At 42.3% G+C, this 25,861-nt stretch overlaps 1 protein-coding gene across 11 annotated transcripts in view; it reads right to left on the reverse strand.

Moving 5' to 3' along the window:
- Positions 1–3,960: 3,960 nt before the first annotated feature.
- Positions 3,961–25,861, reverse strand: part of LOC115552311 (uncharacterized) — a 29,898-nt gene continuing 7,997 nt past the window's right edge. For 3 of the 11 annotated variants that reach the window (XM_030368276.1, XM_030368268.1, XM_030368273.1), the window contains 2 exons: positions 24,937–25,041; positions 24,161–24,846 (listed from right to left, as the gene is read on the reverse strand). In XM_030368276.1, coding sequence (XP_030224136.1) covers positions 24,761–24,846; positions 24,937–25,041 — 191 coding nt within the window. In that variant the 3' untranslated portion in view covers positions 24,161–24,760. The other 8 variants (XM_030368272.1, XM_030368269.1, XM_030368274.1 and 5 more) reach the window with 7 other exon arrangements.

A 25,861-nucleotide genomic window follows, 5' to 3' on the forward strand; every position in this document is an offset into this window, starting at 1 on the left:
GGACGATTTTATCGGCTCGCTCGCATGTTTCAACGACGTCAGGTTGCGATCCGCTGCTTTCGCTAAACTAGCAGCTCATGTGTTTCCTGCGGTTGTGTTATTCAACCGTTACTTTATGTAACTTTTAATGATATCATCTTGTTGGAAACACGTATATCTACGACGGAGTATAGGGCCACACATGAAGAAAAAAAATATTTTTGCCGTGACGAGATTAAAGTTGACACGTCGACTAGTAAATGAACGGGTCTGTTCAGGTCCTCCTCCTGAACAGACGATTTTGTCCGCACAACCTTGTCAGCGTCCTCACACTAATCACCACACTGTGGCTCTGCGCTAAAACAGCGAGGATCTCTTTATTGTTGAACCCGATTCTGAAATACAATTTTACCAAATTATCCTTACAAGCCATTGGATTCAGTGCAGGCCCTGTGGAGCGGTTGCTATCTCTCCCAACTAATTTCAACTGTATCCTCGACATTTCGAGTTTAATGTCGACTTCAAAGTCGACAAATTAAGATCAAAGTCAACATAATATTTCAACTTTATTCTCGACATTTCGAGTTTTACTCTCGACATGTCGAGATTAGGGTCGACATGACATTTCAACTTTATTCTCGACATTTCGAGTTTAATGTCGACGTGTTGACTAGGCCCACTCTGCAACTTCGGGCATTTCTTCGCTGTTTTCTTGGTTTTGGCACGCACATTTCTCTAGACAGCGCCCCCTACAGCTTCGTAGTAGATATTTGACAACACTGTCGTAACAACTCGTTGACGACCCTTCCCCATGCACTTCTACGCGAGCCATGTGCATTTGTTTTCAAAGAAGCCGGCGAATGCGTGGAGCCATGTCCGAAGTAGATGTTCACAAAGTGTAGGCAAGGTTATACATTTTAAAATGGTGTATTTGTATTGCAATAAACATATATCCATCCTTTTTTATAGTTGACGGTGAGAATTTATATCCTAGATTATAATTGTTTTATCTTAGGTTGAACAGAACAATCTGTGTAAGAGTGTTGGCCAACATAATAATCGAAATAAACAAGAACCTGGATTTGGGGATTCAGTCTGTATCTGGGGGACGAGACAGACGAACAGCAAAACACCCATGGAAACAAAGGTGTTTATATGGTTGCAACCAAGCAAGCTAGAAACATACAGGGCTCACAACAAAACGGTCGAGAAAACAATTTTTACAGGGCTCACAACAAAATGGTTGAGCAAACACATTTGTACAGAGACAAATGGATAGTTTGTCTATCAATATCAAGAATACCACGAAGACAAAGTTCACCCAAGGGTACTTTCAATTTCAAAAGCAACACGGCCAAGTCAGCGTCTGATTTGCAGTCTTCTTTTTCTTTCAGTTCACGCTATTCCTGAAAAGCTTGCCCAACGTTTACTCGTGTCTGGCCTCTCTGTCGGTCAGTCTCCCTTTTCTCTTCTTCTGTTCCTCAGACATTGGGTTTCGCTGTCTCTTTTTAGTCGGCTGATCTATGATGAATGTAACAATCCCTTAGTTGATCCAGAATGCAGCTGCTAGGGTCCTTATGAAAGCTAAGAGGTCAGACCACATTACACCCCTACTAAAAACTTTACACTGGCTCCCTGTCAGTCAAAGAATAGATTTTAAAGTATTGTTGCTTGTTTTTAAATCACTAACTGGAATGGGGCCCACTTATCTCGTAGACCTCCTCCAATACCACACCCCCACTAGACCTCTTAGATCTCAAGACCAACTGTTTTTAACAAAACCAACTGTGAGAACCAAAAGCGGTGAAGCTGCCTTTAGTTTTTATGCTACTCAGCTGTGGAACCAGCTGCCAATTTCAATCAGAACTTCACCCTCTATTGACAGTTTTAAAACCAGTATCAAGACCCATCTATTTTCTGTTGCCTTTTCTTAGACTAATTTTCTGTTTTATATGCTCTCCCTTATGCATAACCCTTTATTCACTTTATTTATGTTTTTTATCTGATTTTATGCATTTTAATTTTTATATTTTGTCTTGTCTTCCTTTTATTATGGAAAACACTTCATTGTATTTGTGTAAAGCACTTTGGGTTGCCATTGGCATGAAATGTGCTATATAAATAAAAGTGCCTTGCCTTAGTTACTTGTGTTTAGATTGAGCCGGTGTAAGTACCATATCGGCTCGGCTTCCAGATCGGCTCGGGGTCCGTCGTCTGCTGATTACGTTACACAATATCATTGGCTGTACGCTTGAATGGGCGTACATTGTGATTGGCTGTACGTCGGACAGTTGTGATTGGCTGTTTTGTGCTGTAGCTCTGGCTGTAGTCATAGCAACCACGAGGCAACAGCGAGCACATTTGTGAGCGCGAGTAGGTCTATGTCTAGTTTCGGTTTGTGTTGCCAGATTGGGCATATGTCCCGGTTTTCCAGCCTAACGTGATTCAAAGTAGCCAAATCAGGCTGAAAATGTGCCCAATTTGGCAACACGGACGGCTTATTTTAACAGCCAAGATGATTCCGAGGGATGTTTTGTTTTTAGAAGAAAACTATCCATACAGATAGGTTGGGAATGGTCTATGTTCAAAATGAAAGATCATTACAGGCTCTTTAATTTAAGCCATAAAAAACCTTATTGCTGTAGATAGCTATTGTGTGACGTAATCAGCAGACGACGGACCCCGAGCCGATCTGAAAGCCGAGCCAATATGGTACTTACACCGGTTCCGTTTTTGGGGGTCTGTGCCGTAAAGCAATTCGTTACTTCTCGAGACCCGAGACTCCCGCGAGAGTGGGCGGCGGGTCGCTGGCAGAAACATATTCCTTTTCTCCGCCAAGATGCGCAAGGGGGAGTCGAAACAACCAACAATCGAACAAAAATGTATAATAGAACCATCGCAATGACTCTTAGCCTGTTATATTAAGGTAAATCAAGCCAAAAAAGTTTCATAGTTCCCCTTTCACTCGTGTCTGATCTCTTTTCTGGTCCATTCTTCTTTTGTTCCACCAACAGTCGCCTCTTTGGTCCCTTATCATTCAAACCTAAAATCTATTTTTTTTAGAGATGTCCGATATTATCGGCCCACCGATATTATCGGCCCGATATTAGCATAAAAATGTAATATCGGTCAATATCGGTATCGGATTTTTTTTGCCCTAAAACCGATTTTTTTTATTTTATTTTTTTTATAGCTCAAATAAATGTTTTCAAAATTGTGCAGTACAGTGCACATTGTAATTGACTAATATTTGTGCATTTATTCAATTAAGGTTATTGAGTTTTAGTCAAAGAAACATACTGCTATGTTGCACATAGTTGTTCAGGTACAATGTTTTATCATTTGTGAAGTCAAGTTTGCCCTATTTGTTGTGGGCGTTGTCAAGATTATCTCAGGGAGAGTGTAATCCAAACTGTTGTCTGAGACCATTAAAAATTTTTTTACTTTTCCCTTAAATTAAGTTGAAGTATTTTTCTTATTTTGCACAGACAATGTTAACATTTGGAAAGCCTTGTTGCATTCAAGAATGCATCCAGTGGGGCATCACAATAACATTAAGCATGTTGTGTTAATTCCACAACAGGAGATATGTAATGTTACCTAAATTAGGTTTGAGGAAAAATAAATAACCCAAATATCGGTATCGGCTGATATCGGAATCGAAAATTTAGAGTTGGACAATATCGCATATCGGATATCGGCAAAAAAGCCAATATCGGACATCCCTAATTTTTTTGTTGTAAATTATCTCTTCGGTATGGTAAGATGTCAACTGGATTTTGTAACAGTAAAACAAGGGTAAAATGAATAAAAGTGCCATCAAATTGTGTGTGTGTGTGTGTGTGTGTGTGTGTGTGTGTGTGTGTGTGCGCATGTGCGTTCGTGCGCGTGCGTGTGTGTGTGTGTGCCGTGTGTAAGTGGTTCAATTTACATGTCTGGAACCTTAAGAATGTTTATAGAACACAAAAGATGAAGTAGGCCTACTCTTTAAAAAAAATAGTATATTTCATACGGAAACGCATCCAAGCCAGTTACACATACATAATAGTGCAAAAAATAATGAAATTAAGTTACACATTCAGTATAGTATACTATAAAGAAAATAGTAGTTATATGTTAAGAGTTACACATGCAGAATATTGCTTTCAGAGATCGAGCTATCACAATTATTTGATTGGATCAGTTTCTATCCTTGACCCAGGAAGCCACCGTGGACAACAACAGAGGAAAAAATAGACACTATTAATAATAAAAATAAGAGTTGAGATTTGACTACTACACTGTTTAAACTACATGTGAACGGCTTTATGAACATAAATATGAACATAACCACGGCCGAATAAATATTCACATTTTCAAACGAAGTGGCCTTTGAGATGCAGGGAGAGAAGTGTCCCTGGCAGGTCTAATGTCAGTGGGCTGATGGCTCTCTGGCTAAAGCGCTGTCTACGCGTCCTTCTGGGTGGTGACAGCTCTCAGGGCCTCGTCCTCCGGGGCTGAGCGCGCACTAGCTCGCCCACATTGGTCTCCCGCGTCCGCCTGGGGCCTGGAGCCACCCTGACCGCCCCGTACTCCCCCTCACTCTCCCCCTGACCTCCCGGTCGCCCCGGAGACGTTAACGTACGGCACATCATCATCTACTGCCATGGAGGACAGCGCGATGTCTGAACAAACAGAACACTAGAAAATGAGAAAACAGCACGGGAAGTAAAGTTTGCGTTGAACAGTTGACCCAAAGAGACACTTGTTGGTACCTCGAGGGCTGGAGGTTTTCTTCTTCTTTAGGGCCCAGTAGACTCCCAATGCTGCTAGGAGCAGCAGCACCACCGTCAGAGGACGAACGATGAACGGGACGAGCCCTGTCACAAAGACAAGTATGGCACAGAGGACAAACATTTATGAATACATATGGATATCATATATGCATATAAATATATAGATCTACTTTCCATTCATATTGACGCCTATAGCTTCCGACTGGCTGAAAAAGGTATTGTTGTCTCTGTGCACCCACTGTGATATATGTGTTCCATTAGATGCGCAGTTCACATAAATGAACCCTATGAGAGACAATGATGATCGGTCACGTGATGAATCAAATGCTACTGAATCCAAGCTCCATTTACTCATTTCCCTCGTTGTGTTTGTCACTCACCGTCACACACAGACAAGGTGATGTTGGCCGTGGCGTTGCTCACGATGTTGCGGACAGAGCAGGTGAGCAATCCCGACCGGCCCGGCTCCAGAGTGACGTCACTAGCGCTACTGTGTCCGGAGAGGAGACGCGGGTCGTTCAGCGGGAGTCCGTCTAGACTCCAGCTGTAGTGGAGTCCGTCCCCCCCGGCAGAGCAGGACACCCTCTGCTGTCCCCAGGACAGACACTCCCGGGACAGGAGGGGAGAGGAGACCGGGGCTAAGGGAAACCGACCGAGGAGGTGAGTCCCACAGTTTGACTGAACAGAAACCTTCTGTTGTTATTCACTCATAGAAACTTAACTTCATACAATTATAATTAGAAGCATCCACCTCTTTAACCCGCCTGCTCCATACTCCCAGACTAACTAGTATTTAGCCTACTGTAGGCTACTTAACATATTTTATGCCGACATACACAAATTGGTTAGAAGCAGAATAAACAGCATTTTCACCCTAAGCACTTCAAAAGTAAAGTAGAGCAAAACGGCATGAATTTATATATATATATAAAAAAAATATATATATATATATGCGTGTGTGACATTAACAATAATATTAACATGGAGCCTGAGAGCCAACAGTGTTTCTATAAGAGCTATGAAGTCAGAGGTTAATGTTTAAATGATCCTTTATGACCTTGATGAATCCTTAATGATGATGAGAGGGAAACAGCAGCTAAACCGGCTGTTTCCCTCTCAACTGTAACCCTGGTTAAATAACTACTACTGAAATAAGATATAGTTACTCACCTTGAATGGTTAAATAACAATAGTTTAATGCTACTTGGTTTCCAGATGCATTATGTACTTCCATTGAGTATGCACCATTGTCTGTCCTGTCGATGTCCTTTATAGTAAACATTCCAGTACTGACATTAAATGAATATCGAATGTTTGTCTGATTGCGTCCTGATAAAATCGCGACATTGTTCTTCCTCAGTCTGAAGGCATCATTTTGTGAGGACTGAGTAAGCATCTGGACCTCTACGGTTCCTCCCAGAGAGCCAAAGCACTGGGTCGTGATGTGTGGCTGTGTGGCGTCGCAGACGGTCTCCACACCTGGAGGTTTACAGAGGAGAATAAAACCATACAAGAGATATATCTCAATGAGATTCACAGCCCACCACTCACTATTACTGTAATAACTGTCTTATAACTGTAAGAGGGATGGACATTTTGAATACAATGGGTGTCATTGCAGAGAGGGACATTATACTCATAGATGTTGAAGGTTCAAACATTTAATATTTCATTACATTTTGGATTTGATTCACATTATTTCCCTATTATTGTCATGAAAATACCCTACTCTACCCTGAATGCACTCGATAATATGTGATAATACTTTTGTGTTCTGCAATAACAAAGGAGAAGTCACATTGTGGGGAAGTCAAAAAGCAAAAGGCAGAGTAATGATTAATGATATTAAACAATAAATGGACTCAATTTATCCAGAATTAACGTGGGATAAAAGATAAATTAGTTTAACCCATTAAATGGTGAAAAGCAACAACTTATGTTTAAACCTATAACTTAAAACTATAGCTGACTAAATTAGATAAAATGCATAAAGATTTAAAACAGTTGTTATTCCATAAAAGTCTCACCTTCAGTCACACCAATTAGTAACAGCAGCACAGCCCCCATGATGAGCATCTCGACCTCAGTGTGGTCTCAGTGGAGTCCAGGACTTGAGCCTGTTCACAGGAACACACAACCCAGCCTATATGAGGCACACATGTCATCGCGGAAGTGGAAGTTGAGCAACCGTAGAAAAAATTGATGCTCACCCAACTGAACTAAAAGGGCCAATACCTTATTAGGATGAAAACGATAAACAGTACTGGATGACTGAGCATCTTCAAAGATCCCATAATAATCTCATAATCCTTAAAATCAATAATTATTAATAGAAAGAAATTAGGAAATCAATCATGAATTCATGTTAAAATTCTCCCAATAAACCCGACTGAGTTGGTGAAATGATTTAATTTGTTCTCATTAATGAGATGACTGGTTTGGAACAAAAGCTAAATTGAAGTCTACCGTTATGAAAGCTTTGGTAAGACAGTGAGGAGGGCAGGGTGTTGGAGTCCCATCACTAAGGTTCAGGGTCCAAACACCACTGCAAGAAGCCCTACCTCCCTACTTATTAATATGACTCGGGAAAAAGTATTAGACTAAGTCACTTTAGAGGACAGTGTTTACTAAATGACTGAACTGAAGGTTAAACCTTGATGTCTCTGTTGTACTGTCAATGAGAAGCAATCTGTTTCATTCTGTGCTGGTGGAGCCTTGCTCTTGAGTCTAGTTGTTAGGGTTTGTGTTATCAGGGCAATCTGAGCCATAAGGGGGAAGTTAGAGACGGCAGAGTCAGCACTTGAACCATTGGAGTCAAAAATAATGAGGATGTTTCTATTCTCTTTTAGGTCAAGAAGGTACATTATCCACAAGATTGTCTCTTTTCTTTAACATTTTTGGAACATTTCCTGGAGAAGCTATGTTTTAGTCCTATGTTGTAACATTGTTTCAACATCAAAATATTTCATTCAATTTATGTTTTATATTGTCCCCTATTTAAAATCAATAGTTATCATTTCTTATGTTTCATGATTTTTCCTTTTACTAGGAAAATTATTCTAGAATAACTACAATTTGGACCAAAAATGCATTGGCGGAGGTTAGCCTCTATGGGGCAGTATTGCATTGTAAATGTATCATGGTTACATTTTGTATTGCAATCTATTAAAATTTCAACCCGGTATCACGCCAAAGCGTGAAATAGATACGTTGGTCGACCTCGCAAGACGTGTGTTCAGTGTCACGCTTTGCCTGACCAAAGCGTGAGGAGTAGACGCTTTCTTCCGCTCATCTAAATGAATGGAGGTATAGCACTTGTGTGGACGCTACCACATTAATTGGTCAATAAACGAGCTACTTAAGTTATTTGATTCAGAAAAAAAACTATTTGTTGATCGTTTTGCGGGTAGCTAGAGAGTAGCCTACTCACTCACCTTAGCTTTGATTATGAAGATTTTCCTGTTTTTCACCTCCCATACGACAATGTTGTTAACCCACCCACTTTTGAAAAAAGTTAACTAAAAGTTAGCTATCCGTACTTTTGTAGGCTTTCCTTTTTTGTGCAGGTATAAGGTGACGGATTCTCTATAACATAAATGTAAATATCTCCAAACTCCCAAGTCGGGACGAGACGTTGCCAAATTCAAAGAAATGACCACATCAGCGGCTGCTGCGTATAGATTAAAAAATCCGAGTATTTTTATCTTATTTTGATATCTTATTTGAACATTTATGGTCTAAAATTGTAATAGTTGATCGATTGTCGTATTGGAAATCTGCAATTCCCCTCGCTGGCCGCTGTTCGTCGCCCTTTAGTCGGCGTTTGTTGCCCTCCAGGTAGCCATGGTAGTCACGTGACTGCAGAGTATGAATTTGACGTTGACCTTTAACACTGCCCTCTGGACTAAACGTATACAACTGAAGTTTTATACCATATAGGTCATACTGAAGGCATTTAATGGTCAAAATATTATAAATATTCGAATATTAAACAAACAAACTTCGATTATGATTTTTGGGCAAAAGTCAAAGCCCTAGTGCTTGTTGGCCAACATGAATTGTATTAAAAGCCTTCTGTCAACTTAGTAGCAGGCTGTGTGCAGTATGAGGTTCAGGTTGTCCTGAAGAAGTTGGTGAAGGTGTGCAGTAAGCTCTGCACGTTTTCCACCACACAGATCTTTGACCTGGAAAACCTCAATGAATTAGGCCTAAAAAAAAAAAGTTTGTTACCTGTTGGTTGTCAGTTGAGGTCATGGGTAGGTAGGGAATTTATTTTATTTTTTCCAGCGGCAGCGAATGATAGGTAGGTTGTTTTCATTGAAAAACGAGAAAATTCGCTCATCCTTGTACAGAATGAAGAGGTGCTGTACAAAAACGTAATTATAGTATGCATTAATTCTTTTTTTTTTTTTTTTATAAAGCTCATAAAATAATTTGGTTTGCACATAAATGGACAGGGTCGGTCGGAAACCGGAACCAAACATTTTTTTTTTTAAGGCCTTAGTTTCACTCCTAAAGGGCAGGGTCTTCAGCCATCAAAAGCTCTACTGGTGGATGGCTCACATTAGATTAACTCACAGCAACACATTTGCTGCTGAATGTGTTTTTATTGTAGGTGCATTTGTCCAGCTCTAATCTACTGTTTTGTGCACTTTCCTAAAATGTTTAATGTACACTGTTCTATTGTTTTATTGTCTGCTTATTTTATTGTTTGTTTGCTATTGTCTGTCAATTCATTCTTACGACTATGTTGTTTTTTAATCTTTGTTTATATGCATTTTATTTCTGTAATTTTAGGTTGCCTTTTGAATATCTGGCAGGGGACAACAGATGAAAACTACCCTCTCAGGCTAACTCTGGCTCACTTACATTTTGAATGTTGATTAGTGTGCAATGTCCCTGAACTAAAGCAATAAAATAAAAATAAATCCAGTCTCTTGACCGTCATGGTTGCTATGGTGGTTGCTATCGACCGCACCCTCTAATACTTACATGGCTCTAAAAACCACGCGGCAAAGGAGCTGCCGTCAATTGTGTTGTTTTTGTCGTAAACTAGGGTCCGATGGTTAAAAAATAGACGGATATTCCAAGGTATCCTTAAAAGGCAGCTTGGATGTTTTGATTTTCTGCTGTTTAGACTTCTTCTATAACCTATTTTTTAAAGCAAAACACCAAGCTCATTGATTTAACGAGGCAGGGTTATTTGAAACAATTTATTAAATAAATATTTGTGAGAGGTCATTCCTTCTCCTGAGTTGGTGCCATGCCGTAATTCCGACCCCTCATTGTTTCGACGTCTCAATGGTCCGAAATATTTCCCATTAGATCGACATGCCGACGGTTCAATGTTACGAAAACGGAACCCATTGTTCGGAAGGGCCGTTTGTCCGATAAGTCAAACAAGAGGCGCATTAGTTCAATATGCCTAAATATAAAGAGCTCTCTCTCTCTCTCTCTCTCTCTCTCTCTCTCTCTCTCTCTCTCTCTCTCTCTCTCTCTCTCTCTCTCTCTCTCTCTCTCTCTCTCTCTCTCTCTCTCTCTCTCTCTCTCTCTCTCTCTCTCTCTCTCTCTCTCTCTCACACACACACACACACACAAAGCACCAAAAAACAACCTAAGCATACATATCATGTTCACTAAGAATATTGGAGAGCAAAGTGACAAAAGAGAGAGAGCGCGAGCGAGGTATAAAACTCTTTATATGTAGTGTTGTATGAAGATATACCTGGGCCTAGCGAAGATGGCCTGAAGTAACATAATGTACCCAGTTGCTAATGTGCTTAAACCAACCAGCATCGAGGATCAATAACGTGGGCATGTAGAGAGATAGGGGGTCAAGAAGAGTGCATCCTGTTTTGTCCAGACAGAGTGACAAAGAGGAAGGCGTTTGGCGGAGCGCCAACTGCCATCACGAGAGGCGAAGGTGTCAAACCGATGGATAGCGGTAGAGAACTACTGGACTGGCCCCGGGGAGGAGCCAGGCCTATAAGAAGCACACGCCAGCTTCGGCTCGGCGCGATTTACACGACCATCCTACTCGAGGAGAGGTCGTCCGCCAAGGAACTCAGCGCTGCGTTGTAACCCGCCGCATTTTATTCGAACCTGTTTAGAGAGAACATATTTTGTGTTGTACAACCAGAATTAAACTAATCAGCTTTGCAACCAGTAAACCACGGATTGAGTGGTCTTTGTTTAACTTAGGCGGGCCCAGTAGTGGTCCCGCTCTCCTACACTCCGATCCCAGAAAAACTAGACGACAGTAGGCCTATTCGGCAAATTGAACCGTCGGCCTAATGCGGCTCCTTTTTGAAATGTCGGACAAACGGCCCTTCGGACCGTTTGTCCTCCATTCATTTAGATGAGCGGAAGAAAGCGTCTTCTCCTCACGCTTTGGTCAGGCAAAGCGTGGCACTGAACACGCCTTGCGAGGTCGACCAAGATATATCTATTTCACGCTTTGGCGTGATACCGGGTTGAACATTTACACTAGAGCACTATCTAGAAATTTGAAGACTCAAACCTAGAATCTATATTTTTGTTGTAAATTATCTCCTCGGTATGGTAAGATGTCAACTGGATTTTGAAACAGTAAAACAAGGGTAAAATGAATAAAAGTGCCATCAAATTGTGTGTGTGTGTGTGTGTGTGTGTGTGTGTGTGTGTGTGTGTGTGTGTGTGTGTGTGTGTGTGTGTGTGTGTGTGTGTGTGTGTGTGTGTATGCGTGCGTGCGTGTACCGTGTGTAAGTGCTTCAATTTACATGTCTGGAACCTTAATGTTTATAGAACACAAAAGATGAAGTAGGCCTACTCTTTAAAAAAATAGTATATATCATACAGACATGCATCCAAGCCAGTTACACATACATAATAGTGTAAAAAATAATGAAATAAAGTTACACATTCAGTATAGTATAAAGAAAATAGTAGTTATATGTTAAGAGTTTCACATGCAGAATATTGCTTTCAGAGATCGAGCTATCACAATTATTTGATTGGATCAGTTTCTATCCTTGACCCAGGAAGCCACCGTGGACAACAACAGAGGAAAAAATAGATACTATTAATAATAAAAATAAGAGTTGAGATTTGACTACTACACGGTTTAAACTACATGTGAACGGCTTTATGAACATAAATATGAACATAACCTCGGCCGAATAAACATTCACATTTTCAAACGAAGTGGCCTTTGAGATGCAGGGAGAGAAGTGTCCCTGGCAGGTCTAATGTCAGTGGGCTGATGGCTCTCTGGCTAAAGCGCTGTCTACGCGTCCTTCTGGGTGGTGACAGCTCTCAGGGCCTCGTCCTCCTGGGCTGAGCGCGCACTAGCTCGCCCACATTGGTCTCCCGCGTCCGCCTGGGGCCTGGAGCCACCCTGACCGCCCCGTACTCCGCCTCACTGTCCCCCTGCCCTCCCGGTCGCCCCGGAGACGTTACCGTACGTCACACCATCATCTACCGCCATGGAGGACAGCGCGATGTCTGAACAAACAGAACACTAGAAAATGAGAAAACAGCACGGGAAGTAAAGTTTGCGTTGAACAGTTGACCCAAAGAGACACTTGTTGGTACCTCGGGGGCTGGAGGTTTTCTTCTTCTTTAGGGCCCAGTAGACTCCCAATGCTGCTAGGAGCAGCAGCACCACCGTCAGAGGACGAACGATGAACGGGACGAGCCCTGTCACAAAGACAAGTATGGCACAGAGGACAAACATTTATGAATACATATGGATATCATATATGCATATAAATATATAGATCTACTTTCCATTCATATTGACGCCTATAGCTTCCGACTGGCTGAAAAAGGTATCGTTGTCTCTGTGCACCCACTGTGATATATGTGTTCCATTAGATGCGCAGTTCACATAAATGAACCCTATGAGAGACAATGATGATCGGTCACGTGATGAATCAAATGCTACTGAATCCCAGCTCCATTTACTCATTTCCCTCATTGTGTTTGTCGCTCACCGCCACACACAGACAAGGTGATGTTGGCCGTGGCGTTGCTCACGATGTTGCGGACCGAGCAGGTGAGCAATCCCGACCGGCCCGGCTCCAGAGTGACGTCACTAGCGCTACTGTGTCCGGAGAGGAGACGCGGGTCGTTCAGCGGGAGTCCGTCTAGACTCCAGCTGTAGTGGAGTCCGTCCCCCCCGGCAGAGCAGGACACCCTCTGCTGTCCCCGGGACAGACACTCCCGGGACAGGAGGGGAGAGGAGACCGGGGCTAAGGGAAACCGACCGAGGAGGTGAGTCCCACAGTTTGACTGAACAGAAACCTTCTGTTGTTATTCACTCATAGAAACTTAACTTCATACAATTATAATTAGAAGCATCCACCTCTTTAACCCGCCTGCTCCATACTCCCAGACTAACTAGTATTTAGCCTACTGTAGGCTACTTAACATATTTTATGCCGACATACACAAATTGGTTAGAAGCAGAATAAACAGCATTTTCACCCTAAGCACTTCAAAAGTAAAGTAGAGCAAAACGGCATGAATTTATATATATATATAAAAAAAATATATATATATATATGCGTGTGTGACATTAACAATAATATTAACATGGAGCCTGAGAGCCAACAGTGTTTCTATAAGAGCTATGAAGTCAGAGGTTAATGTTTAAATGATCCTTTATGACCTTGATGAATCCTTAATGATGATGAGAGGGAAACAGCAGCTAAACCGGCTGTTTCCCTCTCAACTGTAACCCTGGTTAAATAACTACTACTGAAATAAGATATAGTTACTCACCTTGAATGGTTAAATAACAATAGTTTAATGCTACTTGGTTTCCAGATGCATTATGTACTTCCATTGAGTATGCACCATTGTCTGTCCTGTCGATGTCCTTTATAGTAAACATTCCAGTACTGACATTAAATGAATATCGAATGTTTGTCTGATTGCGTCCTGATAAAATCGCGACATTGTTCTTCCTCAGTCTGAAGGCATCATTTTGTGAGGACTGAGTAAGCATCTGGACCTCTACGGTTCCTCCCAGAGAGCCAAAGCACTGGGTCGTGATGTGTGGCTGTGTGGCGTCGCAGACGGTCTCCACACCTGGAGGTTTACAGAGGAGAATAAAACCATACAAGAGATATATCTCAATGAGATTCACAGCCCACCACTCACTATTACTGTAATAACTGTCTTATAACTGTAAGAGGGATGGACATTTTGAATACAATGGGTGTCATTGCAGAGAGGGACATTATACTCATAGATGTTGAAGGTTCAAACATTTAATATTTCATTACATTTTGGATTTGATTCACATTATTTCCCTATTATTGTCATGAAAATACCCTACTCTACCCTGAATGCACTCGATAATATGTGATAATACTTTTGTGTTCTGCAATAACAAAGGAGAAGTCACATTGTGGGGAAGTCAAAAAGCAAAAGGCAGAGTAATGATTAATGATATTAAACAATAAATGGACTCAATTTATCCAGAATTAACGTGGGATAAAAGATAAATTAGTTTAACCCATTAAATGGTGAAAAGCAACAACTTATGTTTAAACCTATAACTTAAAACTATAGCTGACTAAATTAGATAAAATGCATAAAGATTTAAAACAGTTGTTATTCCATAAAAGTCTCACCTTCAGTCACACCAATTAGTAACAGCAGCACAGCCCCCATGATGAGCATCTCGACCTCAGTGTGGTCTCAGTGGAGTCCAGGACTTGAGCCTGTTCACAGGAACACACAACCCAGCCTATATGAGGCACACATGTCATCGCGGAAGTGGAAGTTGAGCAACCGTAGAAAAAATTGATGCTCACCCAACTGAACTAAAAGGGCCAATACCTTATTAGGATGAAAACGATAAACAGTACTGGATGACTGAGCATCTTCAAAGATCCCATAATAATCTCATAATCCTTAAAATCAATAATTATTAATAGAAAGAAATTAGGAAATCAATCATGAATTCATGTTAAAATTCTCCCAATAAACCCGACTGAGTTGGTGAAATGATTTAATTTGTTCTCATTAATGAGATGACTGGTTTGGAACAAAAGCTAAATTGAAGTCTACCGTTATGAAAGCTTTGGTAAGACAGTGAGGAGGGCAGGGTGTTGGAGTCCCATCACTAAGGTTCAGGGTCCAAACACCACTGCAAGAAGCCCTACCTCCCTACTTATTAATATGACTCGGGAAAAAGTATTAGACTAAGTCACTTTAGAGGACAGTGTTTACTAAATGACTGAACTGAAGGTTAAACCTTGATGTCTCTGTTGTACTGTCAATGAGAAGCAATCTGTTTCATTCTGTGCTGGTGGAGCCTTGCTCTTGAGTCTAGTTGTTAGGGTTTGTGTTATCAGGGCAATCTGAGCCATAAGGGGGAAGTTAGAGACGGCAGAGTCAGCACTTGAACCATTTGAGTCAAAAATAATGAGGATGTTTCTATTCTCTTTTAGGTCAAGAAGGTACATTATCCACAAGATTGTCTCTTTTCTTTAACATTTTTGGAACATTTCCTGGAGAAGCTATGTTTTAGTCCTATGTTGTAACATTGCTTCAACATCAAAACATTCATTCAATTTATGTTTTATATTGTCCCCTATTTAAAATCAATAGTTATCATTTCTTATGTTTCATGATTTTTCCTTTTACTAGGAAAATTATTCTAGAATAACTACAATTTGGACCAAAAATGCATTGGCGGAGGTTAGCCTCTATGGGGCAGTATTGCATTGTAAATGTATCATGGTTACATTTTGTATTGCAATCTATTAAAATTTCAACCCGGTATCACGCCAAAGCGTGAAATAGATACGTTGGTCGACCTCGCAAGACGTGTTCAGTGTCACGCTTTGCCTGACCAAAGCGTGAGGAGTAGACGCTTTCTTCCGCTCATCTAAATGAATGGAGGTATAGCACTTGTGTGGACGCTACCACATTAATTGGTCAATAAACGAGCTACTTAAGTTATTTGATTCAGAAAAAAAAACTATTTGTTGATCGTTTTGCGGGTAGCTAGAGAGTAGCCTACTCACTCACCTTAGCTTTGATTATTAAGATTTTCCTGGTTTTCACCTCTCATACGACAATGTTGTTAACCCACCCACTTTTGAAAAAAAGTTAACTAAAAGTTAGCTATCCGTACTGGCTTTCCTTTTTTGTGCGGTATAAGGTGACGGATTCTCTATAACATAAATGTAAATATCTCCAAACTCCCAAGTCGGGACGAGACGTTGCCAAATTCAAAGAAATGACCACATCAGCGGCTGCTGCGTATAGATTGGAAATCTGCAATTCCCCTTGCTGGCCGCAGTTCGTCGCCATTTAGTCGGCGTTTTCTTGCCCTCCAGGTAGCCATGGTAGTCACGTGACTGCAGAGTATGAATTTGACGTTGACTGAAACACTGCCCTCTGGACTAAACGTATGCAACTCAAGTTTTATACCATATAGGTCTTACTGAAGGCATTTAATGGTCAAAATATTATAAATATTCGAATATTAAACAAACAAACTTCGATTATGATTTTTGGGCAAAAGTCAAAGCCCTAGTGCTTGTTGGCCAACATGAATTTTATTAAAAGCCTTCTGTCAACTTAGTAGCAGGCTGTGTGCAGTATGAGGTTCAGGTTGTCCTGAAGAAGTTGGTGAAGGTGTGCAGTAAGCTCTGCACGTTTTCCACCACACAGATCTTTGACCTGGGAAACCTCAATGCATTAGGCCTAAAAGAGTTTGGTTCCTGTTGGTTGTCAGTTGAGGTCATGGGTAGGTAGGGAATTTATTTTATTTTTTCCAGCGGCAGCGAATGATAGGTAGGTTGTTTTCATTGAAAAACGAGAAAATTCGCTCATCCTTGTACAGAATGAAGAGGTGCTGTACAAAAACGTAATTATAGCATGCATTAATTTTTTTTTCTTTTTTGTATAAAGCTCATAAAATAATTTGGTTTGCACATAAATGGACTGGGTCGGTCGGAAACCGGAACCAAACATTTTTTTTTTTAAGGCCTTAGTTTCACTCCTAAAGGGCAGGGTCTTCAGCCATCAAAAGCTCTACTGGTGGATGGCTCACATTAGATTAACTCACAGCAACACATTTGCTGCTGAATGTGTTTTTATTGTAGGTGCATTTGTCCAGCTCTAATCTACTGTTTTGTGCACTTTCCTAAAATGTTTAATGTACACTGTTTTATTGTTTTATTGTCTGCTTATTTTATTGTTTGTTTGCTATTGTCTGTCAATTCATTCTTACGACTATGTTGTTTTTTAATCTTTGTTTATATGCATTTTATTTCTGTAATTTTAGGTTGCCTTTTGAATATCTGGCAGGGGACAACAGATGAAAACTAGCCTCTCAGGCTAACTCTGGCTCACTTACATTTTGAATGTTGATTAGTGTGCAATGTCCCTGAACTAAACCAATAAAATACAAATAAATCCAGTCACTTGACCGTCATGGTTGCTATGGTGGTTGCTATCGACCGCACCCTCTAATACTTACATGGCTCTAAAAACCACGCGGCAAAGGAGCTGCCGTCAATTGTGTTGTTTTTGTCGTAAACTAGGGTCCGATGGTTAAAAAATAGACGGATATTCCAAGGTATCCTTAAAAGGCAGCTTGGATGTTTTTATTTTCTGCTGTTTAGACTTCTTCTATAACCTATTTTTGAAAGCAAAACACCCAGCTCATTGATTTAACGAGGCAGGGTTATTTGAAACAATTTATTAAATAAATATTTGTGAGAGGTCATTCCTTCTCCTGAGTTGGTGCCATGCCGTAATTCCGACCCCTCATTGTTTCGACGTCTCAATGGTCCGAAATATTTCCCATTAGATCGACATGCCGACGGTTCAATGTTCCGAAAACGGAACCCATTGTTCGGAAGGGCCGTTTGTCCGATAAGTCAAACAAGAGGCGCATTAGTTCAATATGCCTAAATATAAAGAGCTCGCTCTCTCTCTCTCTCTCTCTCTCTCTCTCTCTCTCTCTCTCTCTCTCTCTCTCTCTCTCTCTCTCTCTCTCTCTCTCTCTCTCTCTCTCTCTCTCTCTCTCTCTCTCTCTCTCTCTCTCTCTCTCTCTCTCTCTCTCTCTCTCTCTCTCTCTCTCTCTCTCTCTCTCTCTCTCTCTCTCTCTCTCTCTCTCTCTCTCTCTCTCACACACACACACACACACACACACACACACACACACACACACACACACACACACACACACACACACACACACACACACACACACACAGCACCAAAAAACAACCTAAGCATACATATCATGTTCACTAAGATATATTGGAGAGCAAAGTGACAAAAGAGAGAGAGCGCGAGCGAGGTATAAAACTCTTTATATTGTTGCATATTCTCGAAGAAAGTTGTCCAATCCCGGGTTGCTTTAACTCACTTCATTTATTATAAAGTCGGCATGTTTCGGCATGGTAAGTGAAGCTATACGGAGGGAATTGTTTCTAACGCGAGTGAGAGGAAAATACCGTGATCTACTTCAAGCCCCCCGGGCTAAGGCCCGGGTGGCTTGCTGCGCCGTCTACCTATTGATCTCTGGCCTGTTCACTCGACGTCCTCCGTACAGGACGTCAAGTGGGCGTTGCCTAGTGGGCGTGGCCGGGGTGACGTTATGGCTTCGGCTTCTTCACTTAATTAAAGGTGAAGAGGGAGCAGCCTTCAGTAACATCATGCTCCCCTTGTGGCTATGTGAGGGTAACGCAGCTTATATGTTTGGTCCTGCATCATTGGGTCTATGTGTGGGTGGCTTAGATTCTTAAAATACGTAACAGTCCCTCCTTGGTCATCTTAGATGACCATACAATAATATTTTAAATCATAAACACCATTTACCACACCGAAAACATAGTCAAAGTAGGATCAATCATCAACACCATCAACCGTCGCGGAAAGACCTCTTGAAGAGAGGGGAAAAACCACTACGCGTCCCCATAATACTGAGACAGCATTCACGTTGTGGGTCTTATTGGAAATACAGGTCATTATTTAACAATACAACAATGAACACAAATCTTGTTAACATACAATCACATGGCCAAACAGCACACAAACAAAACTATCCATAGAAATCCTGAGCTAATACTTTTTGGTCATGTGCTACAAGGTCATACAATTTTCATCATGTGCAAAAGTAAAGTAAAAATTGGTAGTCATAATACAATTTTAAAAAATTCAAGATTATTGATAGCCTAGCATGGATTCGGGTGGTTCAGGTGATCTTCGTGCATTGGTTCGCTGTTGCATGTGGGTGGTTTGGGCATGGATTCTGTCGCCGTCGGGCCTGTAGTTCATGAACCCAAGACTCGTCCCTCCTTGTCAAGGGCTCAACTCAGAGAGGTTACTCCTACATCATGGGAGCCTCCAAACAGGTTCTCCGTCGTCGTCGTGTCAGCAACAGGTGGCCTGTAAACAACCGTCTCAAAGATCAACAGTACCATTATCAATGCAGCGATTCAGAAATAACGGGTTGCACTCGCAACCAAGCAATACTACCAAATAATAAACATAGTCTGGTATGGTTGTTTTAAAATGTGTTATTCAAGTAAATCCGGGATATTGATTATCTTAAATACAGTCGATTCTACTAGAATAGTATAGGTGTTGACTATTCTACATATTGCAGCTGGATAGGGTCGGGCCCCTCAGGTAATGTAAGCCTGAATGGCACTTGGCACTTCTGTAGCTCCCACTGCTGTGGTGATCAGCAGATGCAGTAGCCCTCGTGCGCAGGGAATACAACGGCAGCCGGTGACAATTAACACGGTCTCTGCATTTATTCCCGCGACGGGCACTTACTGGATTCTGCCTTTCCACCTCCCAGACATATTCTCCATCCATCCTGTGAAAGGGTCATTAATGCCGGAGTTCTCTGCCAATTCTAACCTGAGGGATTGTAATCATACCAGTGCCCTGGCCACCAACCCATCCGGTGCGATTCAAATCCTGCTGTTATTTGATCTCCTCATGTGACTGTTAGTCCTTGCTCGGCGGTGGTAGTTTGTAGGATCCGGGTGTGTCTGCATCTGGTTCTGGAACTTTTTGCTTCTATTGCAGAAATACAAACTCATGTACAGCAGTTAGTTGTTCAAAAACATATTTCCATGAATTCTAATTTTAATTGTTTTACAGTATCTACTTTGGTTTAATTTCACACTACATCCCTCCTTGCGCATTGCTTCAGCTATGTGCATTGAATGACAACCAAAGATAACAACACCGTAGTTCAACCAAGTTGCTATAACCAAAAAGATGTAAAAGGGAATTAACAATGTTAAAATTTGCATGTTCAATATCACTTCTGTGTGAACCGTATCTCATAATAACAGTTACCTTCATCATACTACCCGATTGTCCTACACTAACTATGCATATTGGATGACCTAATCTTCATTTATTCTACCTATTGCTCGCATTTGATGTTGTCCACACTTTGATTCACTCCTATGTACATCGCATACCACATCAAACGTGAATACGCCTTATTCTCTGCACAATATCCTATTGCGCCACTTTCTGCATACCACATCAAACGTGAATATGTCTTAGCAAAGTGAAGTAAAGTAAAACTCAGTTTTATCTTTACTTATTTTATAGCTACACATGTCCCGGACACGTTCATTACTATTTCCAAAACAGTTTTTTTAGCTACGCAGGTCCCAGACCTAACTATACCATTACATGAACAGTATTTATTATTATAATTATCTAGTTTTTTGTTGGTCAACATCAAATCGATACATTAATTCAACCCTCTGACTTACTGACCCACCCGATTTCTCCCCGTGTGAGCCCGCGAATGACAACTCTCCCGGGGCCTCCCCATGAGCCCCACCGCCACCACTCCCCGTGTGAGCCCGCGATTGTACTCTCCCGGAGCCTCCCATTGAGCTCCACCGTTACCACCTCAGAACTCTGCAGGAACGATTAGTCGATTAACGCGTGGCTCGGAGGCTCGGAGTGCAACAATCCTACGTCTTGACACCTGGTGCAGTCGACGTGTGGCTCGGGGGCTCCCAGGAAGTGTCACAATCCTACGTCTGACACCTGGTGAATCTTGAGCTAGGTCAATCAAAACCGTCTAAACTAGGTAGAATAAAGAGTCATCCAAACTTACAACAATTATGCACATCTTGGTATTAAATATATGGTGATATTCTATAAACAAAACAAAAACTGAACCTAAAAGAAAAATTCAGAAGTTATCGGTTGAAACAAATGTTATTGTAATTGAACTACAGCAGTTGAGCTAACTCCCGCCTTGTGCACCGGTTAAAACCATGTGCATCATTTATTAATTAAACATATTATTTTAGCAGTTGAACCCTGTGTCTATTTGAACCATCCTGGTTCTCTAATATCATTGTGCATGACACAACCCGTGTCTATTGCACTCCTGTTTTGATACACAAAACGCATGAAAACAGACAGAAGGGCCCAGCAACCTTGAAAAACATAATGTCTGAGTGTTAGGCATTCGTTACTGCATATACTGCTATTTCCTGAAGAGAGAGAGAGAGAATATTAAGATCAATGCACACAAACACAGGTTGCAAAGGCTAAATTTACATCCTGGTTCCAACACATGGCTAGGTGTGAGGGTGGGAGGCCTCTCTATTGTTAGTTAAATCGAAGCCCCCGTCTCACCGTTCCCGATCTTCTTTAAGCAATATGAATAAGGAAGGGTAGGGGAAGAGAATGTTTGCAGGGACAAAGGGTGGGGAGGGGGGGATCCGACGACTGGACCTGTGGACAGGGGGATGGGGGGTCTGACTACTGGACCTGTGAAGACTGGGACAAAGGGAGTGGGGGGGTTTCACGATAGGATCTTCTAGAGGGAAGGGGGGGGGGTGGAGGGGAGAGAGGGGGGGGGGGGGTGGGGGGGAGAAGAGAGAGAGAGGGGGGAAGGAGAGAGGGAGAGAGAGAGAGGGTGGGGGGGGAAGAGGAGGGAGAGAGAGGGGGGGGGGGGGGGGGGGGGGCTCCCCGCTGCTCTTGGTCTCTGCAAGACCCAAGATGGCGGACGTCTGGACAAAGGAAACCCACGTCACGAAGACGCGCCGTCTCTTTAACACCCCGTGGTTACACTCTACGGCTGCGTTGTATACTAATCAAAATTGCACATTAGATTTGAAATGAACCGGGAGGAATCAATCCAATTTGAACTCCTTGGCCAAGCCTCCGTTTTAATATGCAACTAAGCTAGTTTAACGTTAAAAACCTGACCTTTCCTCACCCCACCGTAAAGAGTTTGGAAGTTTGTGGCCGGTAATAAATAAACCTTATAGTGGCCCGGCTTAACTTCGGCGCTTTCACTATTTACCTTAGATGGTCTCGGCCTAACTTCGAGACATTCATCAATTACCTTATGATTACCTTATCTCGGCTTAACTTCGAGACATTCATCATATAAATCAAAAAAAAAACAGGTACTACGTCTCCCACGTGGTACAGACAGACACAGAGACAGAGACAGACAGAGACAGACAGACATAACACACCGGGGGTCCCTTTGTGCAGGCTACCATTGCCTTATCAAACAGCCAGGAGCGCCCAGGTAAACAAAGGGATGGGGGGATGGGGGGGGGGGTCTTCACAGTTCCTTGCAACCGTTGATCTACACGTGTTGTTATGCTAGGCCTCTGCAGCAGCACAATCGGACAGTGGCTAAAACAAGCTTACACCTAAGTGTTCTTATAACCAATCCTATTTCAGATTTAATCTTTAAAACAATGATTTATACTTACCTCAGACGTGTGTGGCCTGTTGAAGTTGTTTTAGCGTCGCGCCCCCCGGGATTTTCGGGACTTTCTTCCAAACGTCGCGGGTCACCAAATTGTTGCATATTCTCGAAGAAAGTTGTCCAATCCCGGGTTGCTTTAACTCACTTCATTTATTATAAAGTCGGCATGTTTCGGCATGGTAAGTGAAGCTATACGGAGGGAATTGTTTCTAACGCGAGTGAGAGGAAAATACCGTGATCTACTTCAAGCCCCCCGGGCTAAGGCCCGGGTGGCTTGCTGCGCCGTCTACCTATTGATCTCTGGCCTGTTCACTCGACGTCCTCCGTACAGGACGTCAAGTGGGCGTTGCCTAGTGGGCGTGGCCGGGGTGACGTTATGGCTTCGGCTTCTTCACTTAATTAAAGGTGAAGAGGGAGCAGCCTTCAGTAACATCATGCTCCCCTTGTGGCTATGTGAGGGTAACGCAGCTTATATGTTTGGTCCTGCATCATTGGGTCTATGTGTGGGTGGCTTAGATTCTTAAAATACGTAACAATATGTAGTGTTGTATGAAGATATACCTGGGCCTAGCGAAGATGGCCTGAAGTAACATAATGTACCCAGTTGCTAATGTGCTTAAACCAACCAGCTCGAGGATCAATAACGAGGGCATGTAGAGAGATAGGGGGTCAAGAAGAGTGCATCCTGTTTTGTCCAGACAGAGTGACAAAGAGGAAGGCGTTTGGCGGAGCGCCAACTGCCATCACGAGAGGCGAAGGTGTCAAACCGATGGACAGCGGTAGAGAACTACTGGACTGGCCCCGGGGAGGAGCCAGGCCTATAAGAAGCACACGCCAGCTTCGGCTCGGCGCGATTTACACGACCATCCTACTCGAGGAGAGGTCGTCCGCCATGGAACTCAGCGCTGCGTTGTAACCCGCCGCATTTTATTCGAACCTGTTTAGAGAGAACATATTTTGTGTTGTACAACCAGAATTAAACTAATCAGCTTTGCAACCAGTAAACCACGGATTGAGTGGTCTTTGTTTAACTTAGGCGGGCCCAGTAGTGGTCCCGCTCTCCTACACTCCGATCCCAGAAAAACTAGACGACAGTAGGCCTATTCGGCAAATTGAACCGTCGGCCTAATGCGGCTCCTTTTTGAAATGTCGGACAAACGGCCCTTCGGACCGTTTGTCCTCCATTCATTTAGATGAGCGGAAGAAAGCGTCTTCTCCTCACGCTTTGGTCAGGCAAAGCGTGGCACTGAACACGCCTTGCGAGGTCGACCAAGATATATCTATTTCACGCTTTGGCGTGATACCGGGTTGAACATTTACACTAGAGCACTATCTAGAAATTTGAAGACTCAAACCTAGAATCTATATTTTTGTTGTAAATTATCTCCTCGGTATGGTAAGATGTCAACTGGATTTTGAAACAGTAAAACAAGGGTAAAATGAATAAAAGTGCCATCAAATTGTGTGTGTGTGTGTGTGTGTGTGTGTGTGTGTGTGTGTGTGTGTGTGTGTGTGTGTGTGTGTGTGTGTGTGTGTGTGTGTGTGTGTGTGTGTGTGTGTGTGTGTGTGTGTGTGTGTGTGTGTGTGTGTATGCGTGCGTGCGTGTACCGTGTGTAAGTGCTTCAATTTACATGTCTGGAACCTTAATGTTTATAGAACACAAAAGATGAAGTAGGCCTACTCTTTAAAAAAATAGTATATATCATACAGACATGCATCCAAGCCAGTTACACATACATAATAGTGTAAAAAATAATGAAATAAAGTTACACATTCAGTATAGTATAAAGAAAATAGTAGTTATATGTTAAGAGTTTCACATGCAGAATATTGCTTTCAGAGATCGAGCTATCACAATTATTTGATTGGATCAGTTTCTATCCTTGACCCAGGAAGCCACCGTGGACAACAACAGAGGAAAAAATAGATACTATTAATAATAAAAATAAGAGTTGAGATTTGACTACTACACGGTTTCAACTACATGTGAACGGCTTTATGAACATAAATATGAACATAACCTCGGCCGAATAAACATTCACATTTTCAAACGAAGTGGCCTTTGAGATGCAGGGAGAGAAGTGTCCCTGGCAGGTCTAATGTCAGTGGGCTGATGGCTCTCTGGCTAAAGCGCTGTCTACGCGTCCTTCTGGGTGGTGACAGCTCTCAGGGCCTCGTCCTCCGGGGCTGAGCGCGCACTAGCTCGCCCACATTGGTCTCCCGCGTCCGCCTGGGGCCTGGAGCCACCCTGACCGCCCCGTACTCCGCCTCACTGTCCCCCTGCCCTCCCGGTCGCCCCGGAGACGTTACCGTACGTCACACCATCATCTACCGCCATGGAGGACAGCGCGATGTCTGAACAAACAGAACACTAGAAAATGAGAAAACAGCACGGGAAGTAAAGCTTGCGTTGAACAGTTGACCCAAAGAGACACTTGTTGGTACCTCGAGGGCTGGAGGTTTTCTTCTTCTTTAGTGCCCAGTAGAATCCCAATGCTGCTAGGAGCAGCAGCACCACCGTCAGAGAACGAGCGATGAACGGGGTGAGCCCTGTCACAAAGACAAGTACAGGTGCTGGTCAAATTATTAGAATATCATGAAAAAGTTGATTTATTTCAGTAATTATATTCAGAACGTGAAACTTACATATTATATCAATTCATTACACACAGAGTGATATATTTGAAATGTTTATTTCTTTTAATTTGGATGATTAGTACTGACAATTACTGAAAATCCCAAATTCAGTATCTCAGAAAATTAGAATATTAGTTACGACTAGTACAAAAAATGATTTTTTAGAAATGTGGGCCAACTGAAAAGTATGAACATGGAAAGTTTCAGCATGTATGGCAATCAATACTTAGTTGCAGCTCCTTTTGCCTGAATTGCTGCAGCAATACGGCGTGGCATGGAGTCGACCAGTCTGTTGCACTCCTCAGGTGTTATGAGAGCCCAGGTTGCTTTAATAGTGGCCTTCAGCTCTTCAGCATTGTTGGGTCTGGCATCTCGCATCTTCCGCTTCACAATACCCCATAGGTTTTCTATGGGGTTAAGGTCAGGTGAGTTTGCAGGCCAATCAAGAAGAGGGATACCATGGTCCTTAAACCAGGTACTGGTAGATTTGGCACTGTGTGCAGGTGCCAAGTCATGTTGGAAAATGAAATCGTCACCTCCATAAAGTTGGTCCGCGGCAGGCAGCATAAAGTGTTCTAAAACTTCCTGGTAGACTGCTGCATTGACCCTGGACCTCAGGAAACACAGTGGACCAACAGCAGCAGATGACATGGCACCCCAGACCATTACTGACTGTGGAAATTTTACACTGGACTTCAGGCAACGTGGATTCTGTGCCTCTCCTGTCTTCCTC

The sequence above is a fragment of the Gadus morhua genome, chromosome 10 (genome assembly GCF_902167405.1).
Source record: "Gadus morhua chromosome 10, gadMor3.0, whole genome shotgun sequence".
Lineage (NCBI taxonomy): Eukaryota > Metazoa > Chordata > Actinopteri > Gadiformes > Gadidae > Gadus > Gadus morhua.